This window comes from Arachis hypogaea, chromosome 17 (assembly GCF_003086295.3).
Source record: "Arachis hypogaea cultivar Tifrunner chromosome 17, arahy.Tifrunner.gnm2.J5K5, whole genome shotgun sequence".
Classification (NCBI taxonomy): Eukaryota; Viridiplantae; Streptophyta; class Magnoliopsida; order Fabales; family Fabaceae; genus Arachis; species Arachis hypogaea.
This window is the reverse complement of record NC_092052.1, coordinates 40,291,450-40,302,463: the sequence shown is the minus strand read 5'-3', so window position 1 is coordinate 40,302,463 and position 11,014 is coordinate 40,291,450. Positions and strand designations below refer to the sequence as shown.

Below are 11,014 nucleotides of genomic sequence, written 5' to 3'. Positions count from 1 at the left end.
GCCATTTGATAACACTATTGAATCAAACTTCTCATGTTATTGTTTAGGCATTTTCTTTAAGCCATGTAAAGTCTTAACTAGTTTATAAATTTTTTTTTTCATTTTTAGGTAGCACATAGCCTTTTAATTGCTCTGTATAGATTTTTTTCATTCAAATTTCCATTTAAAATTTTTTTTAACACCCATTTGATGTATGTGAAAAGATTGTGAATGGATGCTAATCATATAAGAGTCCAAATAGAAACCATTCTTACCATATGTGCATAGGTATTAAAATAATCTAGACCTTCTTTATGTCTAAATCCCTTGGTCACTAACCTTACTTTAAGGTTTGTAGTGAACTATATCAGTGTTGTACTTTCTTCTAAGTACCCACTTACATCTTAAGAGTGGCAAAATGGTCGAACTCGCCGTGTCAAACCTACCAAACCACCAAAAAGGGCGGGGCGGACTAGCCTATTAGGCCGACTATCTTTTCTTAAAAGAGAATTTCTAGTATTTAATTTAAGGAAATAAATTACAAAATTTATGGCTTCATCCTCACACTCACTGTCACAAACACTCTTTTCTCTTAGTAACTCTCGTGCTCTTTCTTGCCAAATGGTGTCGATGACGGCGGCTACTCACTCCCATATCGCATTGGCGACCCTCCCTCCCATTTAGCTTCTAACTCGGGCTTGTTTGCAGCCTTGTCTCCTCCAGCTCGTCGTGGCCTCTAGTGTGTCTCTATCCAGATCGTCGTCACCTCCAGTGCATCGTTGTCTAGCTCGTCGTTGTCTCCAGCTCGCCAATCACCACTGCTTCCAGCTCCTCTTTTATCTCGGAGATGCCAGGACATTGAGCTCCTTTTCCTCGACTCCTTCTCCTAATCTCCAAGTAAGTAAAATTATTAAATAATTTTATTAGTTTTTTATTTGTTGCACATTAGAAGGTTTGAATATGTGAAATTTGTGAATGTTTGAAAATTGTGTTAAATCTGTGTTGTAAAATTTGTGAATGTTTGAGGAATTTGTGTTAAATCTATGATGTAAAATTTGTGAATATTTGAATAATTTGTGTTAAATATGTGCTATGAATTTGTGTTAAAATATTGATGTGAATGTTTAAATCTGTGAAAGTTTCCATTAATAATTTGTGAAAAATTGAACTTATGATAGTTTGTTCTAGGAATTTAGAAGATGGATTCAGTAATGAATAACTCCGTCTTCATGGAGGTTGAGGTTGGAATTTCAGCATAAAAGTTTGAATTTGAAAATGAATCTCAAGATGAAGAAAATAATAAAAGTAAAAAGACAAAGTCAATAACATTTGATGTGTGGAGATATTTCAAAAACTTACACTTTGTGATATTGAGATAGGATGTGCTTAGTGTGATGGATGCACACAAATTTGTAAATTTAGTGAAAATTAATATGGGACTTTGTCACTTAAGCATCATTTGAAAATTTACGTGAAAATAAACTTTGAGGATTTCCATCAGACATTGATAGAAATGCAAAATAAAATAGGATCTCTCAAGATAGATAACCATGTATCGTGTGAGATATGTGTTGCTTGTGATTGATTATGATGCCCCATTTTCTATGGTTGACAATAAGAATTTTAGGAATTGGATAAATATATTATTCCAAATTCATCCCTCATTACTAGGAACAGTCTTAAGGAGGATGTGTTGAAGATTTATTCAAGAAAAAAGAAAAACATAAAAATACTTTAGTAGCCATTTTTAAAAGAGTTTGTTTGACTTCTGATTTGTGGACCGCTATCACTATCAACAGTTATTGATGTTTAATTGCACATTTTGTGGTTTTAAATTGGAAATTACAAAGTAAAATTCTAAACTTTTTTCATATGCCTCCTCTTCACATAGAATTTGAATTATTTTCCAAAATTTTTGAACTTTTAAATGACCCTTATTTTAGATGATGCATTTGTTAAGGATACATGTCAAGATTATTTGAAAAGTAATTTGAATATGCATAATCGGTTGTTATGTGATGGAGAGTTCTTCCATATTTATGTTCTACCTATATCTCTCTATTAATGGATGGAAAAGAGCTACAAAGATGTGTGAATTTTTATATTCTTTCTATATGTCAAACCACTAATTTGATTTGTGCCACATCTTTTTATACCTCGAATTTGTATTTTCTACAAGTTTATCATATTCAATTTGCTTTCATTAGAAGTTTGATAAGTGAATATGAACTTCTAACGGGCATGGGAGAAAAGATGATGGATAAGTTAAAAAAGTATTGGAAAAAGTATAATATCATTCTTACATTCGGTGCTATTCTTGACCCTAGGCTTATGATCACTACATTAAAGTTTATGTATGAATAGACTAATGCTAAAACTGCAAAAGAGAAGGTGGAACATGTGAAAACAAAGTTATGCAAGCTTTCTGAAAAATATGACCAGAATCTTCTTTTCACTATTGATGCACAAGGATGTATTAATCAATCTTCATCCATGGTATATACTTTTGAAAGTGTAGGCAAGAGAAGCGACTTGTAATTGTTGGTGTAAATAATGTTTTAACATGTTTTGTTTCTTTTTTTATTTTTTATTAATATTGTTCTTTGCTTATAAGAGAATTTATTTATATATTTTGTTAGAAATTGATAAAAAGTATCTATCAATCTGAGGTTTCAAGTGAAAATAATAAGCTTGATACATACTTGGATGAGCCACTTTTGACAAAGGATTATTTTGAGGATTTATATATTTTGGAATGGTAGAATTTACATAAGTAACATTATTCAAAGTTATCAATCATAGTGCATGAATTATTGAGTATTCCAATTATTATGGTGCCGTTTAAGTCCATTTTTAGCATTGGAGCACATGTCATTAACAAATATAGAAGTCCTATATTGCCAGAAAATATTAAGGTTGTGATTTAATTTGCTATCAAAATTGCAATAAAGGATTTGTTGATGGTATATTGGTAATTAATTCAATATTTATGTACAACTTAACCTATGTATGAAGTTCCCAATTACAGAAAGAATAACCATCGTAAAAGAAGATCGAAAGTTAGTTAGAAAGTGTTACAATGAAAGCCTCAACATAAGAGGTAGTACAGGTGGTAAAGATGTCAATACTATTGAGCTCAGAAATATCCGATTTCGGGAAGAGCTATGTCCCCTTCCTAAAGGAAAGAGAGAAAAAGTACAAATCGAGGATCATGCTAAAAAGACAAGGAGTATAAGGGCCAACCTAGAGGAAGGTCTAAAGGCACAAATCGTTGTTAATCTCTTCCGACCTCTTCGCTTGGAAAGCCTCCGATATGCCTAGTATAAATTCTGACTTCATGTCTCACAAGCTCACCGTTTATCCAGGCTCTCGACCTATTCAGCAAAAGTGGCAGAAGCTCGATCCTGAAAGGACACAGATCGTGGAAGAATAGGTGCAAGCCTTATTAGATGCCGTGTTTATAAGAGAGGTAAAGTATCCTTTGTGGCTGGTTAATGTGGTCCTTGTAAAAAAGCAGAGTGAAAAATGGAGGATGTGTGTTGAATACACCGACCTCAACAAAGCTTGCCCCAAGGATCATACCATCTCTCAAGCATTGACGCCCTGGTTGACTCGGCTTCAGGGTATAGGTATCTGTCCTTTAGGTAGCGTTTGTTTTTGGAGACAGTACACAAAGACATGGACATTAAATGTTTAAAACGTGTTTGGTAGCAGAGACATAGACAGTGGACATATTGTCTCTGGAACAGTTTTTTTAATTTTTGTGTCCACTCTTTTATGATGGACAATGATGGACACAGAAATTAACAAAGTGGACACAGATTTTTTAATGAAAATTCTTTCCCATTTTATCCCTACATATTATTATTATTCCATTGTTACCCTTTTTTAAATCATATCATAAGCCCTATTTGTGTTGTGCAGCAGCCTTCTCCTCCGAGGTAATCTTTCCTATGCTCTCTGTTTCATCTCTCCTTCTTCCTTCTCTTTTTCGGATTCTTTTTTTGTTTCACTTCCCAGGTCTAGCTCTCTATCTCTTCTCTTTCTCTTCTTGCTCTCTGTCCCTTTTTTCTTCTTCTTATTTCTCTTCTTTCTCCGGTGTTCTGTTGTTTAGTACTTCATCTTATTCTTTTTTGTTTTTCTTTGTTTTTTTTCTTCTTCTTTACTGCTTCTCCTCTTCATTTTTTTGCTCAACTAATTTAACTACAACATTTCAGAAGCAAATTTGTCATAACTTTTGGAATTCACGTGTTCTTCTCTTTCTCAGTCACGCAGGTATATAACTCTGCCTTTTCTCTTTGCTTCTTATTTTCGTTTGTATTTTTTACTTTAAATTATTGGGTTCTTCTGGCTTCTTTTATTTTTATTTGTTTATATTATTTGTGATTTGAAAATGTAAAAATTGAATATGGACATGAGAAATTGTCTTTCTGGTGTCAAAATTTTTAATTTATACAATCTTACTGTGAATGAATCCTGCTGTGAATGAATGATTGAACATATTTTGTTCAGAATGGAATAAGGAATGAAAAAAAATTATATTGAACTCTTCTTATTTATTTGAATGCAAAAATAAAATAATTAGTTGGTGATGTTGTTATTTTTATTCTTATTGATTATTTTTAGTATTTATGTTATTTTATAATAAATTATGATTTATATTTTTTATCTGTTGTTAGGGAAGAATGGAACTATTGGACCAATATGAACAATTTAGGTGATTTCTTTTTTTTATTTTATGATTCAGATTGAACTTGAGACAGCCACAATATTAGTTTTGATGTTTGCATTTTTTTATTTGAGAAATAAGAGAAAGAGACATTTGTTGATTAGGAATAGAGAAATTAATACTAATCCCTTAAGACGGAATGTGTTAAGCCGCATCATAGGAGGATGCGATAGAAATTGTATTTGGGAATTAAGGATGAGCGTAGATGAATTAGGAAGATTATGTGAGTTACTTAAAGTTCAGGGTGGATTAAGCGATGAATGTCATGTAAATATACCTGAGCAAGTGATTATATTTTTAATAATTTTAGCTCATCATAAAAAGAATCGCACACTCCAAGTTAGATTTTATAGGTCAGGAGAAACAATAAGTAAGTATTTTAATAAAGTTTTGTCGTCGGTAATACATGTTCAAAGCCTGTTGTTTGCAAAGCCTGTTCCTGTTCCAGATGACTGCATAGATCTCCGATGAAAATGGTTCAAGGTACGTCTAATGAAGAAACGCAGTTGTGGTTTTGTATTATATATGGTTTGGTATAGAGATAGTTTTGAACCTTCAATTTCTTTGCTTTAGAACTGTCTAGGAGCATTAGATGGAACATATATAGATGTGACTGTCCCTGAAGAAGATAAATCAAGATACAGAACAAGAAAGGGTAAAATATCAACCAATGTCCTAGGTGTATGCAATCGAGATATGAATTTTGTGTACGTACTTAGTGGATGGGAAGGATCCACATCGGATTCAAGAGTCCTTAGAGATGCAATTTCAGGTCGTAATAACCTCAAGATACCAATTGGTATGTAATAGTTAAATTTTAGGTAACAAAAACACTTCAAAATTTTTAATTCATACAATTTTCTTAATCCTCATAACGTGTCTCTTTTAATTTATAGGGAATTATTATTTAGTGGATGATGGTTATACTAATTGCAAGGAGTTTCTAGCACCATATAGGAATACTCGATACCACGTACAAGAATGGGCCTATGGTAGAAATGCGCCTAGAAACTTTCGAGAATATTTTAACAAGAAGCACTCTTCAGCTAGGAACATTATTGAGCGTTGTTTTGGTTTATTGAAGAAGAGATGGGTAATTTTGAGGAGTCCTTGTTTCTACCAAATCAAGACACAAAATAGAATAATTATTGCTTGTTGTTTATTACAAAATTTTATTCGGTTTAATATGGACTCCGATCCTGAGGAGGACATATCACTTGGGAATGAGCAAGTGCTTATTGGAGAGGAGCATGGTGATAACCAAGATGGTGACGATGAAATTATTGACAGTGTAGAGGGCAGCAATGAATGGACTGTTTGGCGAGACAATTTAGCACATGAAATGTACAATGAATGGATGCATAGCCGAATTAATTAGTTGGTTTATTTCTTGTATATGTATTTTATTTGAATTAGTATGATAGTTTGTTGTGTTGGATTTTGTATTGTATTGATACATTATAAAAATAATGTCATGATATGCTTTTGATATGCTTTTGTGTTGTATTGATACATTATATGTGTATTTTATTTGAATTATTATGTGTATTTTATTTAAATATATTGTATTGATACATTATAAAGATAATTTCATGATATGCTTAGGATGTTCAATTGAATTTTGATTGAGTTAATCTAGATTGTAGGGACAAATGGATAGACATGTTTGGACTGATGAAGAGACAGAGGTATTTGTTGGTTTTATGGAGGAGCTTGTCATTGAAGGAAGAATAGCTGATGCAGGTCAATTTAGGCCTGGATCTTTTGAGAAACTTGCTGCAAAAATGGATGAGAGGTTTTCAGGTGGTGGTTTTCAAATAACTCATTACAAAAACAAGGTTAAGAGGTTGAAAGAGAAATATCAATTTGCTACTGACATGGCAGCCTGTAGCGGTTTTGGATGGGATGATGTGAAGCAATGTGTGGTTGTGGACAACAAAGAGATCCTAGCTGCTTATATGAAGGTTGGTTTACAAGTTTGATTTTGTTGAATTAATTTTATTCTACTTGATAGTCTGTCTTTCTTTGTTGATCTTTTATTTTTTATTTTTTCTAGAAACAAGGAGTAAGGTTGTATACTCCAGGAAAGCCTTTTCCCCTTTATACGCGCTTGGAAAAAATATTTTGTAAGGAAAGAGCAAATGGGGATGCTGCTGTATGCGGCAATGACGCTGAAGAAGAAGCGCAAATGAATGGGTATGAAGAAATGGACGAAGAAGATACGGATATCTTTAACTCAAACCATGATTGCAGTGAATCTCTACTCCAACAATCAAATTCTGTGGCTTCATTTTCTGGGAAGTAACAAGGAAAGAAGCCTTCCTCATTTAAAGCGGCAAAGGATACCAAGATGATGAAGGAGTTAACTGACACGCTGAAATATGTGTTCGATCAACAGGAGAAGCGTTTGGATGCTTTTGCCCAAGCTATGGTAAACACTCGTGAGAAAAAAAAGGCTGGTGATATACTTAGCGAACTTGGATTCACTGATGATGAAGTTATTTCTATTGCACTCAAGTTCTCCACAAATCCTCAACTGGAAAAAATGTTTTGGTCATTAGAAAATAGTCAGAAAGTCAGATTTATTAGAGCTATATTGCATACTTAGAATTAGAGTTAATCTCTTTTAGAGTTATCATTTCATTTTGTGCAGATTTAGGTTCAAACATGCATAATTTTGAATGCAAGAATTTGTTGATGTTAGTGCATAATTAGTTTTAAATATTGGTTTTAATTATGTTATTGCAGAAACTTATTCAAAATGGGTGCTTAATTAATTTTAGTTTTTTTCTTCAATTTGCAAATGTTTCTTTTGTTTATGTTCAATTAGAATTTTTAGTCAACTGTGCAGAATATAACTTTATTTATGTTAAGCATGTGCAAAAGTACTCACTAAAAATGATAAAATGACAATAATAAAGTTACATGAGGAGAGTAGCACACAGAAATATCTAGCTCTTTCATGTACCAGTAAATAAAATATAAATTGCTACTGTCTTGATCGAATATTAAACAACAGAAAAGAAATTAAAAAAGCAAAAGGGTTTGATATTGGAGTAGTTGTCATCATCAAACTGCAACCCTTGCATTTGAAGTAGCAGAGAGTTGAATTGCAACTTCTGGTTTTGTGCCAAAGGCACTCTCATCATTGTTCTTGTCTCCCTTGCAGGAGCAGTAGCAAGCATATAATATCAGCTGAACAAGTCCAGATATTGCTCCAATACTGTTGCTTATCTACGTATACAACAAAGGAAACGCTTAATTTAATTTGTTACAAAAATTCATTCAGAAATGATATGGTTAATTAGTTACCAAGACATAAAGATCGAAGAGGTGGATGAGAGCATATGTTGTCCAGCACACGCCATTGAGGAAGTTAGCGACAGAGAGCCAGAATGGCATAAATTCCACACTCTTCATTTTGATAACATTCGCCTACAACATGCATGGTTGTGCAATACCATGAATTGAATAGCATTCAATCAATATATATACAATGAATTCAATGATGACTTACCATGATGGTGACAGGGGAGACACACATCATAACATTGAATATATCATCCTAAATTTACAGTTGCTAGCCTTGATGCCTATGAGCCTATGAGATTGTTAGATGACAAGCTATCCACCAGCAATTGGCATTCCCCCAAGACCTTTCTTCATAACCTTCATGCTGCTGCTTTTCTTTTCCCTTAGCTCTTTTTCTTCTAGGAATTTTCTTCCTTCACCTTAAGCTATCGGCACCTTCACCTTGGTAGAATTCTGGCTGGAAGATCAACCAGTGTTAGATTAACAACTGCCAAAATTACCAAATTAAATGGATGACACGAATCTTTCAAACTGAGATGGATAGGAACAGAATGGACAATAACATAAGGCCACTTGAAACGGAGTTCCCTCTGGCCCTTCGCAATATATAACACAAAACTTTTCATTATCCTATTTTATCTGTTTAAAGAAGTAAAATTACAACAATTCAAATTACTGATTTCAAGTTCTATATCTAAAAGGATGGACAATAAAAATATAGCATTGTTATAGTGTAGATAGCAGACTTTCCAATCAGTGTGTGATGGTGTACTTGTACTAGACCTTTTACTATATTCAGAAACACTCCTCAACTATAGTACTAATAAACATTTAATCATTACAAAGCAAATGTGGCTAAGGAATGCTCTTAGTACCTAGTTGTTTTGAAGAATGCAAGAGTTGAGTCTGAACAAGGTTTTTGAGCATGTGATAATTTGTCATATGAGGTGAGGCAAGAGTGTTGTCTAGCCTCTCCCTATACTCCACAATCTCTATTTTCTTCTCCATCTTCTTTGCATCTCCAAAGGAAAAAAAACACAAGAAAGTCCCTTTTATTCAAAAAGCCACAACCTTTCAATTTTGTTAATGTTGTTTATGAATATTCTCCAACATCACAGGAATCACTGTCGGTAACATATCAAATAACACATATAAAAATAGCATTTGTTGCACAAAATGGACGGGTGCAAAAAGGTTTCTTTCACCCCATTATCATAAATGGAGTTATTAGTACTCGAAAGTAACAATTGAAACTCTGGAACTAGACCTGCATAATAAATGAAACTGGCCAAAGGGTGAGTAGTTACATCCACACCAACTCACCCATGAAATTCAGCTAGCAGAATTTAATGAAACCACCACGTGAGTAAAACCAAACTCACCTAAATTTTATGATAAGCTCAATTCATATAGTCAAGTACTAATAATAGTATCCAGGTAGTAAATTTTGATCAAAATTTAATATTGCACTTACATGAAACTTTGCTCAGTTTGGCTTTGAATGACAGAAAAAGATTCGAATTTGCAGAAGCTAAATCAATTAAAGAATTATTGATTTGGTGATATGATAATTAGAAGAATATATAGAGGATATTTTCTTTATAGTGGGGGGCAACAAGCTAACAAAAACTGCACAAAATAGTAGAATCCCGTAACTCCCAACCAACTCTAACTATTATGAATACTGCTAAGCATTAGCTCCTTAATTACCCACTTTTAAGGGTTTAGCTAATGATGTATATTTACATGAGTTTGATTTTGAATAAACAATTAACCCTGTCTTTATTCTTTCTTCAGTAAAATATTATGACAAGAAACAATAATCAATAACAAAGATAATTCACAACACTGTCTATTTTTCAATAACAAATTTCTTATTGTATAAAATATAGTGTTCCAACATGGAAGTACTCATAAAACTAATAATAAAATCTATGAGCCAGCACTTTGTCATGAAAGTGTAGTGCTTTTTCAGCGTTACCACATAGACAGAGACCTTTGATTGTTGTCAATGTTACGGTATAAGGTTGAAAATCACTCTTGAAAATCTTTACAAAAGCAGAGACAGCAAGAGTGATCCAAACCATTCCGCAGGAACATTTGATTAAGATATTCAAAGTAAATAAGTTGGGAGCGATTACCCTGGATTGTAATTGCTGAAAAAGGGAAATGGCGGTGGGGCAATGGTTGGTCTTGGCAAGAGATCCCAAAATCTTGAGGAATTGAAGGATGGATGGAGGGCGACACATAAAGAGCATGCGAGTGAAGGAATCAATAGCTTCATCAAGTGATTGGGGCTGAGAGTGAGAGTGTAGGGATGAAGTTGAAGTGAAGCAAAAACCGAGAGCGGAGTGAGGAACAGAATTTAGGATTTGAAGAAGAGTGTACCTTAACATGATTTGTGAGAATGAGAACAATGACAACATTCTTGCAATCAAGAGAGGTATGGTAAAACGGAATGCGATGCGTTGAAGAGTAGTCCACCAGAGAGAGTGAGAAGAGTTTAGCAAAGGGTTAGGGAGGGCAAGGATTAGAGATACAGGGAAGGAGGGGAGGGATGTCTATTTTAGTCATTTTACCTAATAATTTAGTCTTGTCCATGTATATCCAAACATAATACTAGACATTACATTAGTGTCTTGTCCATCATATCCAAACACAATACACAAACAATAATTTTTAATGTTTTGTTTTGTTCTGTCTCTGTCTCAGTGTCATGTTCTGTTCTGTCTCTGAAAACAAACGCAGCCTTATGAACGCATACCCGGGATATAATCAAATCCTGATGTATAAGCCAAATCAAGAAAAGACTTCTTTTATTACTTCAAAAGCTAACTATTATTATGTAGTAATGCTTTTTGGATTAAATAATGCGGGGCGCACATACCAACCATTGATTAATAAGGTATTTTCATCTCATCTTGGAAAGCTAATGGAAGTATATGTGGACGATATGCTCGTCAAGACCAGAGATGACATTGCTCTTCTGAACGA

At 33.6% G+C, this 11,014-nt stretch overlaps 1 protein-coding gene across 1 annotated transcript; it reads right to left on the bottom strand.

Annotated features, from left to right (window-relative positions):
• Positions 1–7,777: 7,777 nt before the first annotated feature.
• On the bottom strand, positions 7,778–8,252 carry LOC112763193 (bidirectional sugar transporter SWEET4-like). The gene is made up of 3 exons (XM_025808926.1): positions 8,226–8,252; positions 8,021–8,143; positions 7,778–7,942 (listed from the first exon to the last, which is right to left on the bottom strand). Exons 1-3 carry the CDS (start codon positions 8,250–8,252, stop codon positions 7,778–7,780), a joined length of 315 nt encoding a protein of 104 aa, XP_025664711.1.
• Positions 8,253–11,014: the final 2,762 nt, after the last annotated feature.